At 39.9% G+C, this 23,516-nt stretch overlaps 1 protein-coding gene across 4 annotated transcripts; it reads left to right on the top strand.

Annotated features, from left to right (window-relative positions):
• On the top strand, window positions 1-22,694 carry PRRC1 (proline rich coiled-coil 1). 4 transcript variants are annotated; one of them, XM_069001972.1, is made up of 10 exons: window positions 1-94; window positions 5,839-5,873; window positions 5,963-6,077; window positions 8,977-9,363; window positions 10,570-10,727; window positions 12,960-13,062; window positions 16,070-16,233; window positions 17,530-17,633; window positions 19,132-19,234; window positions 21,169-22,694. In XM_069001972.1, exons 3-10 carry the CDS (start codon window positions 5,984-5,986, stop codon window positions 21,376-21,378), a joined length of 1,323 nt encoding a protein of 440 aa, XP_068858073.1. In that variant the 5' UTR covers window positions 1-94; window positions 5,839-5,873; window positions 5,963-5,983; the 3' UTR covers window positions 21,379-22,694. The 4 variants fall into 4 exon arrangements, with proteins under 4 accessions (XP_068858073.1, XP_068858072.1, XP_068858074.1 ...); XM_069001973.1 differs by lacking the exon at window positions 1-94 and adding an exon at window positions 199-320; XM_069001971.1 differs by lacking the exon at window positions 5,839-5,873.
• The last annotated feature ends 822 nt before the right edge of the window (window positions 22,695-23,516 follow it).

Consider the following 23,516-nt stretch of genomic DNA (forward strand, 5'->3'; position numbering starts at 1 on the left):
AGTCCAAGGCGGCGCTGGCCGCGGCCTCCCTTCGTGTATCCCTGGGACGGGAAAGGCCGGGAAGGCACGGGCCGGGACGGGGGGATCGGACTCGGTGAGTGCGCTTTTGGCGGCGGGAGGAGGCGCCGCGTTGTGACCCGTCGTGCCCGGCGGCGGGGAGGAGCGGCTGGAGGGCTGGGCCGGGCGGTGCCGGAGCCCGGAGCTGCTGCGGGAGGTGCGGGGCTCGCTCCTCGTGTTCCGACCCGGCGCGTCCCTGCAGGGCTGCAGCGGCTCCTGCTCTCCGTGTGCTGCCAGCGCCGCGCTCCGAGGCTCGCTGTGAGGTGAGGGTCAGGGAGCAGCACTGTGCAGAATTCCCGGTGGGATTTATCCCGGCGCTTCGCTGGGTCCCCGGTGCCGTCCTGCTCCTGCCTCCGGCCCGGTTTGCTGCTGCGTTGGAGAGTTGGGGTGCCAGGTTGTTCGGAGCCTCGGGGCACTGAATTCCAGCCCTGCAGTGAGGAATGGGAGTGCTGGTCCTAGTAAAATGCCTGCGGTTTCATCCTCACCCTTGGGAATCTGTTTAATGCCGGATGGAAATGGTGCTTCAGGAGCTTTAATGCTTTATTATAGTGTGTCCCGAGGCATAATTCGCTCTTAATGTGTGTGATTTATCTGGTTTTATTATCGTATGAAAAAACCCACATTATTTCTTTCGGGAAAACACCTCTGAAAGTGCTGGAGCTGTTGCATCACATCCTGTGATATCCATACCCTGAAAATGATGGGTGCAAATTGTTGGATGGCCCGGGTTTGGCTGTTTGTTTGGTGGTGTTGTGTTACTTGATGGCATTGCTGGATGGAGTTATGTAGTTGGAGATCAGTACTTCTCCCACTGGGGCGGTCATTGGTCTGCGGGGCTCTGTGAGCGTTTTGTGACACTGAAATATTTGATAGCAAAGGGAGGAGGGAGGGGGGGTGTGGTCTGCTGCAAATCCTGAGGGTTGGCAGTGGCGCTGAGGATGTGTGACAAAAAGGGCTAATGGGAATGCTAGTAATTCTGATAAGGTCAGGCAGCCTCTGGAGAAACGGAACTTGCTGTGTTTATGGTGTCTGTGGACTCTGTCTGCACGAGTGACAAGAGAAGGCCAGCAGCCCTTGCCTGTCATGCCTCGTACTTCCAGCTTGTCCTGGTCTGTGTTAGTTCTTATTCACACTGGTGAAACGGCTTGATTATTTATGCTATGAATATAGAATCACAGAATGGTTTGGGTTAGAAGGGAGCTTAAAGCCCATCCAGTGCCACCCCTGCCATGGCAGGGACACCTTCCACTGTCCCAGGCTGCTCCAAGCCCCGTTCAGCCTGGCCTTGGACACCTCCAGGGATCCAGGGGCAGCCACAGCTGCTCTGGGCACCCTGTGCCAGGGCCTCCCCACCTTCACAATCAAGGATTTCTTCCTAATATCTGACCTAAACCTATTCTCTTTTAGTTTGAATATTTTTCACTCTCTCCTGATAACTCAATACATCAGATTCTGTATTAAGATGTACTGCAAAACATGTAAACTAGCGCATTGCACAGTTACTTGTTTTGGATTTTCTAGCTCATGTCCAATCTTTGAAGTGCCCACGTTAACTTGGAGGAAGCTCAACTTAAACAGAGCCCCAAAATGACAAGTGCACAGTACTATTTACCTGGTGCAATCAGCTTCATTATGAATGGGAGGAAAGTTGACTTAGCTTCAGTTTCCTACTGTAAGGCCTTCATCAGGAAAAGTTACCTGCCACCTCAGAGTCAAGTCAAGGGGTGACCTCACACACAGGTGCATTGTTTGAGGTGTGGCATCAGTAAAGAACCCAAAGTCTCAGAAAACAGGTGTAGGAGAGTTCTGGGGGTTTGGTTTGTTGCTTTGTTTTGTTACAGGTTTTTTTTTTTGTTGCTTTTTACTGCTGCTGATCACCCCTCGTGAAGACTTTGGACTTTGAAACAAGTCATTCAACACGAGGTGGTTAAACTGATGATCTCTCTGTGTACTTTCTTTGGCTTCATTGAGACTCTGTGTGTCCTTTGGGACCTGCCTGCATCTTCCAGACCAGAGACTGAAGGAAGTTTTATCCCTTAGCGCTCTCCCTTTCTAAAGTGGCAAAAAACAATGCAAGGGATTTTTCAGATGAAAGTTTTAAGTACACTAAGGGTCCAGCTCTGTTTTCATTTCATTTTTTTGGAAGAGTGTTGTCATTTTGTTTGACGTTATCTGCACCTTATTCTGGGCAGCGTGTGCTTAGCCATGAGCAGTGTCTGCAGCCAGCACTGTCAAAGCTTAATTAAAAGTTATGCCTACTGTGGTTACAGTCAAAAAGTTCAGTGGCATTTCAATTTAATGTTCCAGCTTAGTGGTTACGTTTCATTTTAGGCTCTATTTAGAGAGCAGCTCCCCCTCTTAGTGTACTTAAATATATTGGGGTTTCTTTTTGTGGGTTGATGTTTTTTTGTTTGTTTGGGGTTTTTGGTTTTGCCTTTTTTTTTTAATTAGCCTGAGCACCTACTGAAATAGAAGAAGGGATCAATTAAAGGTGACTGAAAATACACCTCATAATAAACTCTGAAGTATGACTGATTCTAGATAATGTGTTTTTATGCACATGAAACTTGCTATCTCCATTTGTAGGTAATCTTACCATTAGCTGTGAATTTCTGTATTTTGGAGTAACAACCTGAAGAATGCTTTTGAAGTGTGGTTAAGTCATTAAGATTATTGCAAAATATTAGCACGAATGTAATTACTTTCCATTAAAGTGAAAAGATGCATAATTTGCCAGGTAAGCCTTTTAGTCTCTAAATCAAATTATTTCATTCCTGCTTTTAGCACGAGCTAAAGCTAATTTAAAAATTTCAGTCAGAGTTTTAGCCTGGTTTTCCATTCAGTATACATAAGCCTAATTTCCTAGTTTGGTAATCAGGTTGATGGCTGAGATTTGGCTTTAGGTTAATGGATGAGGTTCAGCTGGTGAGAATCAGTAGGAATAATTCTGAAGTTAGACTTCGTGGGTGTACTGTATTTTCTTTGTGTAATATAAGGGGTTAGCGTCATCCCTATAATGTCTTCATTGTAATGAAGAGGGCTTTTTTTTAACAAAGTAATTGATCAAAGCCAAACAAAATTCGTGCTTCTACTTCCTAAAGGTTTGTTTTAAGGAGGACTCATCACTGGAAATACGGTTTTTTCTGTATTTGTCTTTTCCAAACCCTTTCTTTTTTATTTCCATGTAAAAACAAACCTGGATTTCTTCCTACCAAAACGTGGCATTACCGAATTTGCAGTTTCTGGTCACAAATCACTAGATGGCAGTACGGATACTATTTTCACTTAATTGCATGCGCTTCTCTTTCCCTGTCTCTGGGTTTCTCCTTTGCCCCTTCAGTTTAGTAAGCCAAAATGTTCTAGTTTGCAAGAAGGCACAAAAGCCACTTCCTTAAGAAGTTAGGCTGAGCTTTCAGGTGCTCCTTGTTGTAAATTATGTGATTATGGCTTGGATTGTGAAGAGTTGTAGTAATAACTTTTCCACCCAAATGCTTCCCCATTCCTCACACGCAGCTGGTTTTGGGTAGGCCATTTATGTTCATGTATATCCTGTAGGATCATTTTAATTACGTGAGGTGCTGGATTATTTCAACACGATGAGCTATTAGCTTCAAGTTACCCACTGTAATTTCTGCTTTCCTTTTGTCTGTTCCCATGCCTTGTTTTTACCCTTAATTTTTTTCTTCAAATTATTTACTTTTTTCATAACGCAGTACCTGCAAACCGCAACCGGACTGTGTTGAAAAGTCAGTGTACAGAAAGGTGTTGCTTGTGCAGGCTCCATATTAGTCAAGACATCATTTAAGTCAGTTCCATACGGGATTTTTATCGTATTTCAGCAACTGACATGATTTTTTGCACATTTGGGATTACTCTTTTTGTTCTTAATCTTTCTTTTTGCTGAGTTAATAGAGAAAAACAGCTACAGAGTTATTTCTATTTCTACTAATTCCTGACTTTCTGGGTGTCAGGTGACCTCTTGAGGGGTTGCCCTATCTTCCTCCCCCCGGCACCACCACTGTAACGGGTTTCTGAAGCCCTGAAAAATCCTTGCACAGAGTTTTTCAAAAGCTGCTCTGTGGAACTTTACCAGTCATCCTGCATGGCCACAGAATTTATTTTAAGTAGTAAGCATCCCTCAGCTGCTTTTAATTATGGCATTAGGTGAAATCAAGCAGCAGATAGGAAGAGCCTTGAAAAAATGTTTCTGGGTTTTGGTCAGTGATTACTTTAATTGCACAATGGAAAATCCTCTCATGCTTTGCAGTGTGTAACTGGAAGAATAACTTAAAAAACATCTCTATGCAGAGGAATGTAAACTCCTGTAGATTGATTTAAAGACAAAAGTCTTAATATTGCAAATTCTTGCACTTAGTAAAGTTTAATGGAAGACTCTGCATTTGTTTTCTAAGGGATGATGAGATGTACTTTGCAAGGACAGTCTGTTCCCCACCTGGCAGTTACTGACCCTTTCATCCCATCTGAAGAGAAGCCTTTAAGTGAATTAGAGATGCTCAGAACGCAAAATCCATCTGTCATAAGAATTTCTTGAAGAGTGCTGCACATAAGCCACGTTTACTTGCTTTCCGTGGCTGGGCTCAAGCATTTAATCCTGAATCACTTAATGCAAATCATACTGATTTGTCAGAGGATCTGTGGTTTCTCCTGTGTGATTTTGATGCTTTCATTTGTTTTTGAAACTCCTAGTGCACTTGTCAAGACTGACATTGATATCCTGTCTGGATTTTTAAATTTGGTAATAATAGTAGTTTTTCCTCCACCTTAACCTGAGAGTTGTATATACCTTTGAAACAACGATGAGGGAATAAGGAATTTTTGCTTTTTTTTTTAAGAAAGGAAAGCCCCTGTATTTTTGTAAGTGGAGTTCCTTTTTATATAAATGTGAGTATTTTTAGTCAACATATTATCTAAGCCTTTTCCTCTGTAAATTCTTAAAGAGAATAAGCTGGCAGTCCTCAGTAGCCACTGATGTAATGGATATAATGGAAAATGGTTTGAGCCTGTCTATTTTTCATATATATAATTACTTTATACAAGAGTTTTATTTCAGTAGACATGCCTTAAGGACTGCTACCTCTGGGAGTGATACAGGTAGTTTACCAGACTTGTGAGGAAGCAGGATTTTTTGTAAGCTGCCATTGTACCAAAGAATGAAAATCATCTGGTGATTCCATGAAAATCTTTAATTTTTCCACTTTTCTTCTTCTAAGCCCTTTTACACTAATTTAAGGTTGTTAAATAAACATGTAGGTTTATCTTTTTAGAAGTAGTGTATTTTAAAGGTTTATTCAAATATGTCAAAAGATTCTTCTGGCCTTCAAAATAAAAAACCAAAGCCTTCAATTACTTCCACTTCTGATAACATCACCAGAAAAGTGTGGTGTATGGATTTTACAGGAATTGGCTGCACTGGAAAACTTGGTGTAAATTAATTTAATTATAATTTTATTCATGCTGGGAGTAACAGGTCCTGGTTTGCATTACCACAGCTCACTACTGCAGCAGAATTGTACCCTGTAGTTAAGTTTTTCTTGAAATGGGGTTTGTGGTGTGTAATTACCTCTCTTTTATTGCTCTTCTGAGTACCACCAGTATATTTTTGAAGCAGTAGCTGGGCAGGCACAGTAAGGTTTTTAGAAAGAGTCTTGGAGTTTTGAGGTATTATCACTATGCTAAAAGTAAAGGGAAGGTACAGGAGAAGAGGGACACACTGGATAATTTTGTACTAAGATAAGTCAGTGGCTTTCTTTTTTTTTCTAGAGTTGGCATTTGAATTACCTGCTCTGTTGAGGAATGTAAGTAACTGTTGGGGCCTTTGCACTCTCATTTAAAATCTTTTCCCCTGTTTCTCAAGATGCACTTTATATTTGTTTTTCTCTCACAGCTTTTTTGTAGTTGAAGGAAAATGATGGAAGAGAGTGGGATAGAGACGACTCCACCTGGCACACCCCCTCCAAGCACAGCAGGGGTGGCTGCTGCTGCTACACCTGTCACATTAGGTACAGAAACCTTTATTCTTGTCTTTTGAAGCACTATGAAAACAGTTGCAATCAGCATAATTGCAGTTCTCTTCTCCAGGCTAATTAGAAAGATTTAAATCGTTTCTTAATCATGCTCCTTATTTGTAATACATCTGATATCACACAGAATATTTTAAACTTTTGTTTTTTTAAACTATTTTAGGAAGGGATGTGGATGCACTTTCATTTTTTAAGGATGCAGGGCCAGGCTAATAATACCATCCACCACAGTGCATAGGGCAGCACAGGAGGGAGTTAAAACAGATTTACAGTCCTCTAGGGGAGAGTGATAAACCTGAATAATCCCTTGTGTTTTAATACTCACAGAATCCCAGAATGGTTTGGGTGGGAAAGGAGCTTAAAGATAATTTTGTGCCACCCCCTGCCGTGGACAGGGACACCTTCCAGTATCCCAGGCTGCTCCAAGCCCCATCCAGCCTGGCCTTGGACACTGCCAGGGATCCAGGGGCAGCCACAGCTGCTCTGGGCACCCTGTGCCAGGGCCTCCCCACCCTCACAGGGAACAATTCTTCATAATGTCTGATCTGAGCCTGCCCCCATCCAGTTTAAAGCCATTCCCTGTGAAAAGTCCCTCCAGCTCTCTTGTAGCCCCTTTAGGTACTGGAAAGTCCTCTAAGATCTCACCTTTGGATGGTAATCAGAGCACTTTTCCCAGTTTTTTCAAGATTCTGGATACCATATTTGAAGACCAGGTACTGAATTTTTTGGCACATGTGGTGGTGTTGAGTCAGATTTGTGCGGTCTGTCTTGTCAAATGCTAAAGGAGGAATACACAAGAGAAGATCTGCCCACAACATTAAAGGAGTTCTATAGTAAAAGCAATTTTTAAAATTAAAACTGTGGAAGTGTAACCTCTGATGGAGCAGTTCCTTTATCTAGGATAAAAATGGATTCTGGAGAAGGGTTGCAGAGATGTTGCCACACAGGGAATACATTCACTACCCCATTCATAGACAAGCACAGCAGCCAGAGCCAGAAGTGCATAAAGTGCTACAGGATGTAATCAGTGAGGTTAATTTTATAAAAATGGCCTTTAAATGGTAGATTTTTTTTACAGTATTTTGTACTGAGATGTGGCAATGAAAGATCTTTTTCATTTTTTATATGACACAGAGGTTTGCTGGTCACCAGTGGTGAGGTCTGTAAAAGAATTGTTCAACTTAATGTGGACATATGCTTTTTTTTTAAAATTGTGACAGCTTTGCTGATGTTTTGTGTGATGACAGGAGGCTGTCAGCAGTGTATCTAGCAGGTATTTTCAAAAAAAAAAAACGCACTCACAATTTGTTCCATCTGGGTAAAGGTGACATTTCAACAAGGAGTGATACAGGAAGTACTTTTGGAAGGAAGTCATGTTTTTGAGAAACCATTTCCAAAACTGATATTTGGAAATACTGCCATCTTTATTCATTCCTGCAGCCAAAACCAATGCAAGTGTTGCATAAAAACTGTCAGATCTGCAGACATCAATTTGCAAAGAGAATTTCCTGACCCGTGTAAACATCTTCCAAACAGTTTCTATAGGATTTGAACGCACTTGTTAAAAACACAAAAATACAGCACATTCATTTTGCAAGGACATCTGGTGGATATGAGGGAACATGAAAATTTGCCAGCTAAATTTCAGAGAAAACTTTTGCGTGATTTATGGATGGGAGTGGAAAATGAATAGCCTGGTACAGCAAGCACAGCCAGTGAGGCACTTCTTCCATGTGGATCTTTGTGAGGTGTCTTTTCCAGCCCTTAAACCCAAGTACCAGAGCAGTCTGAATGTAGAACCAAACCTTCAAATTCCTGCATCCGGAGGTGTTAAACCAAGACGTAAAATGAGGTTTCTTCAGTTGCACTGATCACCTGAAAAAGTCACTATCAATGATTGTATGATACTGTATGTTAACCATTATTAATGTACTTTAATATATTGGTAGTATATAATCAAAATAATTTTTAGTGGAAGCAGAAAATGTTTCGTACTTTTAAGAAATTTCTTTTTTTTTTCATTTATCTTTATCTCATCACTTTTAAATTTTTGTTGTGTATGTTTTGTAACATACATAACATACTGGTACAGTGGTACATGTAAACAATATATAAATAAATTTACATGGGGGAATGGACGCTCAGTTTTTTTTACTGATGGGTGTGTGTGACAAAGTTTGGAGACCATGGCATTAGTGTGATTAGTGTATCATTTGACTGTGATTGGTGTTTAGGCTGAGGCCAGTGAGATGCTTAAGCTGGTCCAACATGTTACTGCCACCAAGCATGGCAATTTCTGGTTTTTTGACTTACTTCCCTTCGTTATAGAGAGGAAAATTGGCTTATCCAATAATAAGCTGAGGATCTGACTGAAACAGGGAAAGCAGAGGGATCAGGAGGATGAGTGCCAGAGAAGAGAGGGCTGCCTTATGTTCAGTCCATTTTACAGTGCTGCACTTCTGAAACAACGCCCACCCTCCCAAACATTAGGAGTGTGTGTTTTATTCCTGAAGATGAGCCCTTCCAACATCATCAGTTGATGTAGCACTCACTCAGGAAGAACAGAACTAGCCAGAAATTTCTGAGGCAGGTTTCAGCTGCTGTAAACTCACTAGTCAAATGTTGACTTCTTTTTAAGCTAATGACAAGTAGGGTCATGCAAGAAGAAGAGATGTGTGTTACAGGATATTGTCACCAAGGATTGAGTGCCATTGGTGGTCTATGAGAACTCGAGCAGAAGTTTCAAATTCACCTCAAAGGAAAAAAAGCCAGACTGGTTCAAAAATTATTTGTGAAATGTCTGAACAATTACATAACTGAGATTTAGGCTTCTAGAATAATTTTTTTCTCTCTTTTTTTTCCCCCCTTATTTTTATAGCTTTGTCCAGCCCCCTTGCCACACCAAGCATGCCATCTTCTCCTGCCTACTCACCACCCTTGCCAGCTGGAGTGTCCCCAGTTCCTCCTCCCATGATGACCTCGGCCTCTCTTCCACTTGTGCCTTCTGCAACCGTTTCTACGACTGCACCACCCCGAAGCCCTGTCCCACCTCCTGCTGCCCCTCCAGCTTTCAGCACCCCTGTGTCTCAGTTCTCTCCTCCTCCTCCACTGAGCTCTGCTACTGGCCCTGGTCTTCCTGCACCTCCCACTGGTCCCCCCATTTCAGGGTTTTCCATGTCTTCCACCTATGATATCACCAGAGGTCACGCTGGCCGAGCACCTCAGAGCCCACTGATGCCTTCATTTTCTGCACCTCCAGTCTCAGGTAACTCTGGGTTTATTTGCTTTCCTGTTTGTAGGACAGGGTGGGGGATCTCCTGGGTGGCTGCTTTATTCTTCTGGGTATACTTAATTAATTACCTGTACTCAGAAGAAGGGATAATAATTAATTTAGTTGTACTTAGAAGAAGGGATAATAACCCTTAAAATACAGTCATGGTCTAGGACAGAGTGTCCACTTTTAAGTTCTGGTGGCATTCAGGTTCACAGGAAAATCTTTGTTTGAGAACTTTTATTTTTACTAACTTGCAGAGCAGAGACCATCTGAACAGCTTTTCTTTAGCTCAGAGAACCTTCAACCATTATATTTCCCCAGAATGACAATCACAGGCTGTAAACTCATAATTTTCAGGTTTTTGTTCTGAAAATCTGTCTCTAACAAGCTGTCCATCACATGACACCAGCTTCTATTTTCTTGTTTCCAGCCACGAAATTGCATTGGGATAGCTAAAAATACATACCTTCCATGCAGGCAGTTGCTGTGGTTGCTGAACTGATGTCATTTTCAGCTTGTGGAATGGAAACTTGGCTCTTCAGCTGCAGTTGGGCCAAGCTTTTCTTATTATTGGTGATACCTCTTTTAAGTAGTCTGTATTAGGAAAATGTCTAAAAAGAGCTGTCAGTTTGCAGCATAAAATAAATACAACTCTCAATTAATGCTAGTGTTGGAAAATCTGTTAAAATAGGCTTTTTTATATAATAGGGCAAAGGGTCACATTTTATTTTTCCACTGTTTCTTTTTTTTTTTCCTTTGAAATATGTAAAGCCTCTTTTTCTACTACTATTAATTTCCAGCACTTGGTGTTTAAAAAACATCTTACTTTCCCTATTGTATGGGAACATTCCCGTATCTTTGTTCAGACACTACTACTTATCCCTCTCTTTTCTCTACTGGGAGTTAACTACGAAACTTTAAATACAATGAAAAGAACAATTTTAAAAATGAGAGTGATAAGGAAAAACAATCGTTGTTTGTACATAATGTACAGGCAGCCTCAGTTCTGTTAGCAGATATGGCTGCATTCATTAGGTCTGCTAACCTTTAGCAAGCAGAATTGTTCTTGGGCCTTCAAGAAGTGAGGTGAGTTAGCCTGAAATTGTTCCATTCTTCCTGCTGTTTTCCTGTTAAGCAATTGCATGTTGCTTCAGTGTAACAAATTAAACTCCTGTGTTCTGTTTTTCCCTCTTACAGGTGTTTTGGGAGATCCCATTACTCAACAGGCACCTTTCTCATCATCTTTGTCTCCTGGTACTGGTTCTGCAATCACTTTTCCTGAGGAGCATGAGGATCCCAGAGTATCTGCTGTCCAGAGTGGAGCACCTGCTGGAGGACTCTGGGGCTTTATAAAGGTATGGGGGTTTGTCTGTTACCTTCATGAGGAATTACCAATTTGTACTGACTATAGGAAGACATGTCTTACCCTTTAAATGCATGCTACTGTAAATCTTTTTTTTTTCTCAGTCTCATGTGCAAGGTGGCCTTTTTTTATAATGCTGTTTGCTGAAACTTTGCTTTTACTTTTTCTCTGCTTAGAGGAGAGGGGACTACACAAATGCAGGTGTTCAGGTTAATTTTTAGTCCTGCAGTAGGAACATGTGACAGAACCTGTTAGATACGTATATATTCTTAAACCAGATGAAATTTTAGAACCCCTTTAAGACCTGTAAGGTAATTTTTACTTCACAAAGACCGTATGCAGAAAAAGTAAGTCTGTTTTACCTTACCTGAATGCTTTGCATGTCCCATTTATAACTTCCTAATTTTCTGAGTTTGATTCCTGCGGGATGCAGGTCATGCTTGTTCTATAACAATCAAGTTATATTTTGTCTGTTTTCAAGGAGAGACAAATCACGTATTTTTTCAATCACAAAGAAATATCTAAAATATTTTGTAAGATTATTCTGCTAGAAGGCATGGGATGTATAGTGCAGAACAGATATTCCTTGATGAGCAATCTAATCAGACAGAGGAAATAAGCAGCAACATCAGCTAGCAGAATTTCATTAGGCTATAACCTTTCTGGAGCTGCAAGAGATTCTACATTTAAGTAGCATTGTGAAGATTGTGGCAGAAAGATCTGAGGGCTGTACATGAACACTGAGCTGTCTTCAAGAGCAGCACCACATTCTGTCCCATCTCACACTGAATGCGAAGGAAGAATAAAGAAGTTTGTTGTCCCAGTGGGCTTGAAGAATTTTTGAGGGATTTTCAATCACTTTTAAGCATGAAAACCTGGCAGGAAAAGTTGTGTGTGACATGGCAGACTGAGCCCTGCCTTACTCCAGTGATTCAGTTGTAAAGAACAAGATTAATTCTCCATCAGTACAGTGAGAGCAGAGTGGTCATGCTGCCGTTTTCAAGGAGAAATGTCTTCTCATGATCATAAAAACACATCTTCCTTCTTCCTTTAAATCTTTTCCTTTCAGTCGTTATATTCCTCATATCTGCAGTAGGTGGCAGTGTTTTAGAAGAGAACATTTTGCTTTTAACTTGATTCTGTAGCCCTTTTTAGAGTACCAGAGCTTTCATTTGCAAATTAGTTGAAGAGCCAATCTCATCCTCATTTTAGATTTGCCGCTAGGATCCAAAAGGTGTCCTGCTTCTGTGTATGGAGAAGGTCTGTATTACTGACTCCAGTAGGAAGGGTTTTGGTTGAAGTATCAAGCATTCCATGTGCTCTGTGTATTCAGTAACCACTTCTTGAGAATTTCATAAGTGAAAGAATGAGGAATCGTTAGTTATACTGAAACCATCAGGTTCTTGATGTGTGTAAGCTCACATCAGAGTCTGTTCTTTTTAAAGATGAGCCAGAATCTGGGACATGCAGTGCTAATTTTTACAGAAATGCATCCTGGATTTCCTGTTGAAGAGCTTATACAGTAGTTGCCCCAGTTATCTTAGTTTCTGTTCTTGAAGTAATTTGAAATGCCACTTTTTCCTCTGGTGTCGTTAAGAAATCATACACCTTTCTTTCAGATTTCCTTCAAGCTCAGTAATATTGAAAATTATGACAATCTAAAATTGACATATTAATGGTTTGGAATCAAATGGGACTATTTCAGTTCCTTCAATCTTTCAAAGATGCCTGAGCAGTCCCACTGCAGTTCCAAGGCTGATTTCTGCATAATTGTTGCAAGAACTTCATGTTTTGGATTGGTATAGACATATGAATTATTTCATCCTATTTGTGCTGGGCAAATGAACACATACAGCCATCTTCCACAGGTAGAAGCAGTCTCAATGTTCAGGAACCATCTGTGAAATGACTTTATGTTAGTTAGGCAGCCAGGCTGCTAACTGGAGAAGAACTGCCTGGCTTTGCAAGATGATGGGGCTGTTTCTGCATTAATGAGGAAGGTAATACTTAAACTTGAGGTTGTAACAGAAAAGCCATGCACTGATAGTCATATCCTGCAGTGTTTGTGCTGAATGATGGACAGCGGATGTTACAGAGCATCTTAGTATTAATTTTTTGGGGTTTTGTTTTTTTAACTGTAACATTCTGAATTTCTTGAGGAGATTAAAAAAAAAAACAAAAACAACCCAGAGGATAATATGGAAATGTATTTGCTTAAATTTAGGGTGTAGCTGAGAATCCCATGGTGAAGTCTGTTCTTGATAAAACCAAGCACTCAGTGGAGACCATGATCACAACGCTGGATCCTGGCATGGTTCCATATATCAGTAAGTGTTTATGATAAGCCATCAAGTATTGTATGGAAAGGCTAGAGGCGCTTAAAGTGTAAAAACATTTCAGTTACAGCTTGAAAATTAATGGCAAAGAAAAGCTTTGTGTTACTCACCATTTTATATTTTACTGGAGGACACTGTATATTGAATATAGCTGAGATTAAGATGAGGAAGCAAAAGGCACCATTTGTCCAGGGTGGTGGTTTGGTTTTGGTTTTTTTGGCATGGTTTATGTTTTTCTAGCAGTCTGATAAGCAGTTCTCCCTCCTAGGTGTGCCAGTACTGACCTTGCTCTGCCTGTGAAAAAAGCTGCTCAGGAAATGGCCAAGATTGAGAAGAAACCATTAAAATTATATTTTTATCATTTTGTTTTCCTGAGATTTCTTTTTTTTTTCTTCAGCTGGACCTATTCTGTGACCCAACTAACCACATTGCTGCACTTTTGTACTAGTTCAGAGGACAGGGGAAGATGACCTAATTATTGAATAGTAGTTAATTGTCCTACATTAAAGGGAAGATATCCCAGCAGTTCTCTAGTGAGGGGAGAGTAGGAATAAAACCAGTGATGCCAGCCAGCAGTGCCTTCTAAAGGTATTTGAAAACAGTAGCAGGATGTGGTGCAAAGCTACAGTAAATGTTGATTATGCACAATTTGGCAAAGTGTATTTAAGGTTTCTCTTGCAGTCATGACTGTCCCTTTTTACAAACAGGATCTGTCAATATCCTGGATAGTTTGACCCAGTATTTATTGACAGAACAACTTCATCTGGAGGAGGAAGTAATTCTAATAAAATGGTTTGCTTGTAGGATTTAGGTTGAGTAAGCTTAAGTCAATGGTTATTTCAAGGTTCTGAAGGGGAAGCATCTGTGTACCTCTTGGCCATGTAGGCACTGCATTGTTTTTGTAGTTGCACGTTGTGAAAATGGGGCAGAGGTTTGTAAACTGAGCATGTACTTCCTTCTAGAAATGTGTTCTGGGATCAGCAAAAACCATGTCCTCAGCAGTGGCCCCTCTTCTCTCTGCTCAGCCTCCATTACTGCAATGCCAAAGGAATTTCATGTTCCTCATGCCAAAACCTGAAATTACCAAAGCTTCTGGATGAGGTGGTTGAAATTTATTTTTTTCCCCCCCTCATCTGAGAAAATAGTATTTCTGTAATCTCTTTCTTGAAAAGAACTGAACTGTTTTCATTGGTACATTTTGAAGATGTCATCTGAGCTGGGCTCCTGGAACAGACAATTTCTGTCTGCACAGGAAATGGTCACCTCACAAGCACAAACAACAGTGCTTTTATAACAAAAGACAACAGGGAGTCTCAAATTAAATATGGAACTGTCATTTCAGTTTATAATACACAAGGTACATTCACATTCAGGTGTCTGAGCTTAACTTGATGTAACAGTTCTGCCCCTGAATTTACCAGGGTGCATCTAGTCCTTACATTTTAGGTTTCTGTATTACTACATCGTGCCACAAATGGTTTCTTTTAACCCATGTAATATGTTTATTTCAGTTCTGTACTATCTCTGACGAACAAAGATATGCTTTTGATATTTGATGACCCTTAATAGAAAAGTAAATATATTCTGTGTTCTGGAACCAAACATGGGGCACAGTTGCCATTAGAGTTGTTATGTAGTGATTTACTAGATATGTTGTGGATTAGTTTTTAGCTTCATTTAAAAGCTCTTTAACAGTATTTCTGTTCCTGAGCACTCAGGCAAAGCTAACTTCAGTAAAAGCCTGCAGTCAATTTTAAGCACTTGTTTAATTATGTTGTATTGATATCTATCAAGAAGGAATCAATGAAAAATCCTGTAGTTGCACAGTTTAAAGCAATTGTTCAAAGGTCAGTGACCTGTACACCTAACTCCGTTCAGCAAAGCAATTGATAAATAAAATGATAAAAAATTACCCTAAAACCCCAAAACAGTATGTTTTACTACTGTTCTGGTTTATCTGGTGTTTATTCATAAAAATAAGATGATTCCTATAACTAAGGTCTGCTGAGTAATACGATCCAAAAAGTAAATTGGTTTTTTCATTAAAATTTAAGCTTTGGGCTTACCATTATCAGCGGGGGAACTTTCTTGAGTCAGGATAAATGCTGCAAACTCTGTAAGCTCATGTGGTCAATGCAGTTTACTAAGACAGCCTTCTCTGATGTCATTCATATTCCATGTTTTGAGAAAAGATTTAGCTGTTCTTGAGAAAGCTGCTCACAGCAGGGATGAGTTTTATGATGTGTTTCTGCACAATAAAAGTGATGCAGCTGTGATAGACAGATGTGAGGTGTGATTGAGATTTTTATAGTAGTTCTGCATTTCTTTTAATCTGTGAATTGTTTTGTTTCATTCTGAAAAGGCTTAGTGAAATCTCCTGCTTCTTTATGGAGATACCACTTGTGGAAAACACTCAAGAACTGTGTGCAAGCTTTTTCGTTCCATGGATATTTAATATCTAAAAAACCCAATAAAATTACACTGAAGTTCACATTCCAAGGACAACTACAAAGTAATGAGAGCTGTTCTTTTAAATCTTGTGTAATGTGGCAGCTGTTCACTGGATTTTATGACCTGTGTCAGTGTTCTTGATCCCATTCATAAGAGTTTGTGTGTCACACCAATATTCCTTGCTGCTTCCCAGAACACCAAAACATTATTGGAAATGGGTGTCTTGAGTTATTTTCATAAATCTTTGTTAATTGTCATCTTGAGTGAATGGTGTGATTTTTTTTTTTTCACTGAACCTCCAAATAGGTCGGTTCTTGCTGCCTGTCTTTCATCCATGTATCCTTTAGTTATTAATCTGATTTTCAGTTCCTAAATTAAGTGACTTCTGCTTCATGGAAGAACTACTGTCCAGTGCCTAAGAAAGAGAAGAGCAGGTGGAGAACATTGTTGAGGTGTAGACTGTGTTTGAACTATCGACAGTGGGAAGGAGGAAAATTACATGCATGGATGTATTTTTTACAGATTACTTTACAAAACTATTTTGCAGGAACTGGGGGAGAACTGGACATAGTTGTTACTTCTAATAAAGAGGTGAAAGTTGCAGCAATTCGGGATGCTTTTCAAGAAGTCTTTGGGATGGCTGTTGTGACTGGAGAGGCTGCACAGTCCAACATTGCACCCCAGCCTGTGGGCTATGCTGCAGGCTTAAAAGTAAGTTGATATATAACAGTAGCAAAGAGAAATTCACCCAGAAAGATCTCATTTTCTGTAAAGGGAAGGTCAGTTTCTGGGATAGGTAAACATTTTCTTCGGTGATTTTTTAGTGGAGTATTTTTTGTTTGTTGTAGTTATTTTGGGGGTTAATGGGTTTGGTTTGTTGTTTGTTTGTTTGTTTCTCAATCTGGATCATTAGATCAGTTTAAAGCTCTCTCTGAAATATTTTTGAGGGTTTTTGCAAACACATTCACAGCATGTGAGTCTTTATGTCAGTGTATTAGCCATTTATGTCAATTTCCTTATACTGTCATTGATTGCCATCACATCTTGCATACATGGTGGTACTTCTGTAGTTTCAAAGTATATTAGGAATTTTTGAATAGTCTCTTACCAGCACATCATGTTGGGAATGTTAAGAATTAGAAGAGATTCTTCAAGATTGATTTTTCTCCCCACTGATTCTGTAGATAAAAGACAATTTGATCAACGCTTGTCAGGGCTCTTCCTGAACAGATCTGTGTTCTGTTTGAAAAGTAAGAATTCACTGTGCAGCCTTGCAAATTGCTGTGCTGCCCCAGAGGAAGGGTTAGCAAAAGTTATTTCACCAGTTCTGGCCAATAACTGAAAATCCTGAAAACAGCCATTTCTTATTCTGTTTACTAAATGTAAGCAAAAATTCATGAAAAACAAAGTCCTTCCCCCTCAGTGTTGTGGCAGAGGAGTAAAGCCTGTCCTCATAGCAGTGTATTATGTGGTGCAATTTTATATTGAGATGAAGCAGAACAACGTGCCTGTTCCTTTACTTGTTTAGCCACTGCAGTATACTGTATATCTCTGTTGCAACTCCAGACTGATAACAGTTTTCAAGGGAATAATTCCTGTGTGTTAGTCAGATATGTACCACAACAAATGGATTCTTTCCCTTGCTCTTACAAAGTTGGTCCAAAGCTCTTAAAGACTCTAAAGCCAAGACAAAAGGTCCAAGTAACACAAATATGTACTGGTACTTTAACTGGTAGTGAAACTTGTCACAGTTTACAGGCTAGGAGTTCTTTGTGTACGACCCTGGGTATTTTTCTTGGAAAATAAAAAAACGAAAAATACTTGATTAGCTTTATCATGGGTTTTGTTACTGTTTGGGATTCCTGGCCTTCCACAAGTTTGGTTTCTGGTTTCTTTTCCTGTTGAGTCATTTTGAAAAGTGTCCTAGAGTTCTTTTGGGATTAATCTGCAAGCATTGCACTAAGCTGTGGTTCAGAGTTTTGTCTAACAGCTTGTGTTGCCACTCAGGGAGCCCAGGAGAGGATAGACAGCCTGCGCCGCACAGGAGTCATCCATGAGAAGCAGCCTGCTGTGTCAGTGGAAAACTTCATTGAGGAACTGCTTCCTGACAAGTGAGAACCTGGGATTTATTCCAGGAGGGTGGGGACATGTTGGGAATATTCCTTGTTGACTCCAAGTCTGTAAGGAGCTGGTAGCAGGGAGAGGGGAGGGGAGGGGAGGGGAGGGGAAACTCAAAAAGCAAACTCAAAAAATTAAGGAGCTGTAAAATTTGGAATAGTTTGTGCACTCTTGTGTGTATCTTCCCTTCTCTCTCTCTGAAATTTTATCAGAATGGATAGTGGGAGATACTCTAGCATTTAGAGTATGATTTTATCAAATAATGTACTGTCTGTTTTCACTGATAATATACTTACTTGCTTTTAACTTGCACTGCACAGACATAAAAATGGTTTTCTAAAATACATTCCAACCTGATTTTGTAACATGCTGTTTGACAGGCAGTTCTTGAAGCAGCTTTATAATCGGTTTCCAAAACATTAAAGACAATGTTGTGTTCTTCTTAATGCAAGCTTAAATAACTTTCTTCTGTTGTTTACCATAATTGTGCATGTGCAAGGAGGGGAGTTTCAAGTAACCACCCACCACTACCAATAACATATGTCATAGTTACTCCTCCATGAAAAGACAATAGAACATCCAAATCAGACTAGATGAAAATAAACACTAAACAAAAATTAAAACTCTACCTACTTCTATTTACTTTAGAAAATTCCTCATTCAAATTGTACTAAACATACTAAATGTAAAAATAGAGCAAAAGTAGAGTATCTGTCAAAAAAAATAAGTAAAAGCCCATCACATGTACAAAAATGCAAATATTAAAAGACTGGAAAAATATGACTAACTTCTTTATTAATTGGAAGCAAGTTATATTTAATCATGAAGCTGTCTCAGCAGTGTTCACTAGTTCCAAGTGAGAGCATTCCAGTACTCTGTTCCTTTCTACAAACATGATGTGCTTTCTACAAGTGCTTTTTCCTGTCTGGCTCCACTAAGCTCTTACCAAGAAGCTTATGTGGCCCAGGCAAAAATGTTTCTCTGAATATATCATTTAAATGATTGTTACAGCATTAGGCTCGCCAGAAAATCTTCTGAATGTTGAACATGAATGATAAATATATTATATTCTTTAAAATTGTTAGGGAAGGTTGTTTTAATGAGAAATGTCCTTTGAAAGATTGAATGAAAACTGTAGCAGAGTAACTGTGGCCAAGGGATTATGTCTGCCCACAAAACCCCCACCTCCATCTTGCTTGGTTTCTTTAATTTGTAGGTTTCATGTAATTCGTATTTCTGTGTATTTTATGTGTTTTACATACATACACATACACTATCATAAGAGATAGGTAGATAGATAGATGGATGAAAACTGACACATGTAAATTTCACTTGAAAAATACCACAATGACTTGAGGAGTCTCGTGCTTACATTATTACTACGTCTGTAATAGAGCTTGTAAAATGTTTGTAATTCAGCTTTTAGCATGTTGGTTTCCAACAGAGTGATACTCAGTACTCAGAAATAAAACCATTTGCATATCACTGCAGGTGGTTTGACATTGGATGTCTGATTATTGAGGATCCAATTCATGGAATTCACCTGGAAGCATTTACCCAAGCAACACCAGTGCCTTTGCAATATGTTCAGCAGGTGAGTTTTCAGTTTTCTTGCCAATTAACAGCTGAGACATAAGATTGAAGTTTTAATTTTACTTATGATACCAGTTCTTACTGATTCCAATGTTTACATTTATTAAATGAGGGTACAAACTATTTTTGCATCATGTTTATGTATTATGTAAGAAACCTTCAGGCATTTATAGCAAAGCATTTCTTAATCAAGAGTCTCATTCTGCAGTATCTGTCACTTTGGAGCACAAGTTTTACTTTCCTATTTAAGAAGAAATACTAACCAAGCAGGCAGCATACTGTACTCTCTGAAAACTCATTCCTGTGAGCAAAACTCATTCCTAAAAACAAAAGATTCCTTTTTGCCAGATCAATGCTTGGACTTAAGTCCTCTTAGAACATACATAGTTTCACCTAAAAGACAAGGCTGATTTCAAGTGTGCTATTCTGACAAGGATGTACAAATCTGAAATCAAAAGATCTAAATCCTGGAAATGCCATCATCTGATTGAAAAGGATGGGATGAACTGCAGTAGTATGCAGTTCCGAAATACCACCAGTAGAAGTTTTTCATGAGGTGGTTGGTTTTTCTTGGGGCACACACTGGGAATTACCCCAGTCACTGCATGTTGCCTGACAGCAGGTAAGAGTCATGCATTAGTGCCCTGAAAATTATTTTAAAATAAATGTTTCTGCGAAGAATTTATAACCAAAACTGTTTGGGGTTTGATCCTCAGATGTTGTTTTGGGAGAACAAATACTAACTTTTTTTTTTTTTCAGTAGCACCAATCTCAATAAAGTGAGCATTTGTGGGATTGGTTGGTTTTAGTTCTTGTTTTCCTGAGTGCATACAGCTTTGAAAAGCTGATGAGTGGCAAAAGGAGAAATATGGGTCTGTCTCTCTAATTTTACAAAATGCTTTCCAAAAACATCAGAGAAAGACAGGAAAAAATCTTTCAAGGCCTCTTGCCAACCCAAACTATTCTGCATATTCTGAAATACTTCTATATGCTGTTATTGTTGCAAGACAGTAGTTTTAGGAAGGCTGTAACACACTGATGAACTTGATCTGCTGTACATGCACTAGACACAAACTAGCCCAAATTAAAATCTGTATGAAGAAGGTAATGCCCAGGATGAGCATCAGACCAGAGAAATGCAGTAATACTTCTCCCACTGTACCCCTTCTGGTTCCCATTGCAGAACAAGGAAAGGGCTACAGATGTCATTTATCTAAGTCTTGGACATGGTCCCCCAGTCTGAATTGGAGATGGATTCTATGGGTGGACTCTTGAGTGGATAAGGAATTGGTTGAATGGTCCTGGTCAATGGCTCAATGTCCTGATGAGTATCAGTGACCAGTGGTGTCCCTCAGGGGGTCCATATTTGGACCAGTGTGATTTAATATCTTCATTAATGACACAGAGGGATGAAGGCACCCTCAGCACGTTTGCAGGTGACACCAAGCTGAGGGTGCAGTGACACCCCTGAGGTACGGGGTCATCCAGAGGGACCTGGACAAGCTTGAGAAATGGATCCATGGGAATCTCATGAGGTTTAACAAGGCCGAGTGCTGGTGCTGTCCTTGGATCAGAGCAGCCCCAGGATCAGTCCAGGCCAGGGATGAATAGATATTGTATAAATACGTATTTTTATTGATTCCATCTGTTGGCTGTTTGAAAAAACAAAACTGCTTCCTAATAATGGCAGTATGTCTTTATTTTCTTAAGTATCCTGTTTTAATCCTCAGATGTTGCTTGGATCACGATACATAGAAATCCAAAAAATTGGCTAGGCAAATTATGGGGCAGGCTGAAATTCGATTCTCACACCCTTTAATTTGCCTGCTGATACCAGAATGATTCCTGGCAGAAGTTGGTTAATGCTGAAGGTGGGAGCAAATCTGTTAATTCCAAACAGTTTTCAGTAATCACTTCTTAAACTGTTCCATGCAGGCCAAGAGTCTCACCCCTCAGGACTACAACCTGAGGTGGTCAGGCCTGCTGGTGACGGTGGGCGAGGTGCTGGAGAAGAGCGTGCTGAACGTGAACAGGACGGACTGGCACGCAGTGTTCACCGGCATGTCGCGCCGGCAGATGATCTACAGCGCGGCCAAGGCCCTGGCAGGGATGTACAAACAGCAGCTGCCACCCAGGACCGTGTGACAGCGGTGACACCCTCACACCAGGCGATGCTGGGGTCGGTTCTGGGAGTGAAGGCCGCGTGTTCCAGCTGTCAGCAACGCAGATTTGTAATTTTAACTCTAAGCCGTTCCTGCTTCTTCAGAAGGGAAGGTGATTTCCAGGAGTGGAAGTGAACAATTGCAGTTTTTAGCTAATGTGTGATTTCCAGGATGATTCATAAAACAAACATGTATTTATGACTGGTTCAGGCAGCATTTCAGTTTTTTAACTGGAGTGTGCTGTGATGTGACACCTTACCAGGCATTTGCTGAGATAGTTAGTTAGTATTCTTTCTAAAGGGGATATTTGTTTAGCTATTTCTATTATATTAGTAATATAAACATGTTGACAGCATAACATGTGTGTTATATATGCATTTCAATCCGGAGAGACTACCTTCTGTATTACATGTGTTTTTTGGGGGCATGTGTTTAGGGGATACTTAACACCTCATTGGTTCGGTGTCTGTATATAGTTCTCAGGAGCGATGCCAAGTAATCTCTACAGCACATAACAGTGAGCTGCTGAAGAAGAGCACAAATCCATGCCCTCTTAGTTGAAGCTGTTGCTAAATAATTCTGATTTCTCATTTTCTGTGCTGCATCTCTCTGCTTTTTGCATAAGAGTAATGAAATTCGTGGTCAGCTGAAGAACCACAGACAAAATTTCAAGTTGCTTCAGTGGGTTTTAGATCAGGTACTGCACTTGCCACATGAAATCATCTCAGCAGTTTCAGTAACATGATTTACTCCAGTGCTTCCAAACTCCATCTGTTATATGTAATTATGTAATTTTTTTCTATGTAGTTACAGTTGTCAGTAATTTGATTATGGAAAACAGTGATGTATGTATCACTTGCTTTGCTGTTCTGGGTTTTCTGAACACTTCTAAGTCTAAATGCTTTCTTGATGTCATGAGCTCACTGTTTCTCTTATAAGTTTTCAGTGGTGTCTGATTTTTTTTGTGGCTATAAATATCCTCCATCCTCACACAATCTTAAATCTTTATTTAGAAATACGGAAGTAATTGTGGAAGAAAATATTTTGGTAATACTTTTTTAAGAAACAAAGAATAAACAAGTACTTTTTTGTTTGCCTTAAAGAACCAGTTTTTCAGCTTATATTGCTCCGCCTTTACCTTTCTTAGATGCTTTCAAAGAACATTTTGTATACAATATACTGTTAAGCCAGCTCATATTTGTACCTAGTGAAAGCCTGTCTATTTCCAAGTAATATATTTGGCCTTTATTGGCTTATTCTGTAAAGCAGTTGAATAAATGTTTTCCCTAGAGAATTGCATTTACTTTAAAGGCTTGTTTTTTAATACAGAGGGTGAACATTTCTTTATTGCAATTGTATTTGCGTGGTCAGATTGCAGATTAGTCACATACTAAACAAGCAAACAGAATCCAACTCTCAGTCTTGAGGTTCCTCATTGGGACTGCTGCTTTCTTTGTTAAACCAAAAGGGTGATACAGACACTTCTGTTTGTCCTTGAGCAGTAAAGGCATCTTTGCATGTACTGTAATTTCAGTTTGCAGTGCATAATTTGTTGAATGCTGCTCTTTTATCCCTTGCTTGCAGCATCCTCTGTGATGCAAAGGAAGAGGACATGAAGTCATCAGTAGGTTTAGGTGCCCTGGCATGACTTAAAATTAAAACTGAAGAGGAATGACCCTATTCTTTCTCGCTTTCCTGGCCCTGGCCTTCACTTTTTCAGAGGTGAGAAGAGCGGAAGAAGATGATGTGGTCAAGTAAAACCGTTTTTCTCTGACTCAGTGAAGGTCTCATGATTTATTTTTGACAGCTCCCACAAGAACTAAAATGTCACAATGTGGTAACCAGCAATTAGTTCTCTCCCTTTGGGGAGTATTACTTGCTTGTGTATTGAAAAAAAACAGCCTCACGTGAACACCACAAGCTCAGCTTCTTCCCTGAGAGGCCAAGGGAAGAAAAAATGTCTGGGCTGTGATCTGGGAGGCTAAAAAGTCAGAAATTGCTTCCTGAGGGAGGCCTTGCTCAGGGTCTGAGTTACACAGCTGAATTCTGAACCAAGTTATGGTAACAGTTCAGCTTTTCACCACCTCTAGGGTTGTGTTGTCGGCAATAATAGAAGAGGAG

The sequence above is a fragment of the Aphelocoma coerulescens genome, assembly GCF_041296385.1.
Source record: "Aphelocoma coerulescens isolate FSJ_1873_10779 chromosome Z unlocalized genomic scaffold, UR_Acoe_1.0 ChrZ, whole genome shotgun sequence".
Taxonomy (NCBI): Eukaryota; Metazoa; Chordata; class Aves; order Passeriformes; family Corvidae; genus Aphelocoma; species Aphelocoma coerulescens.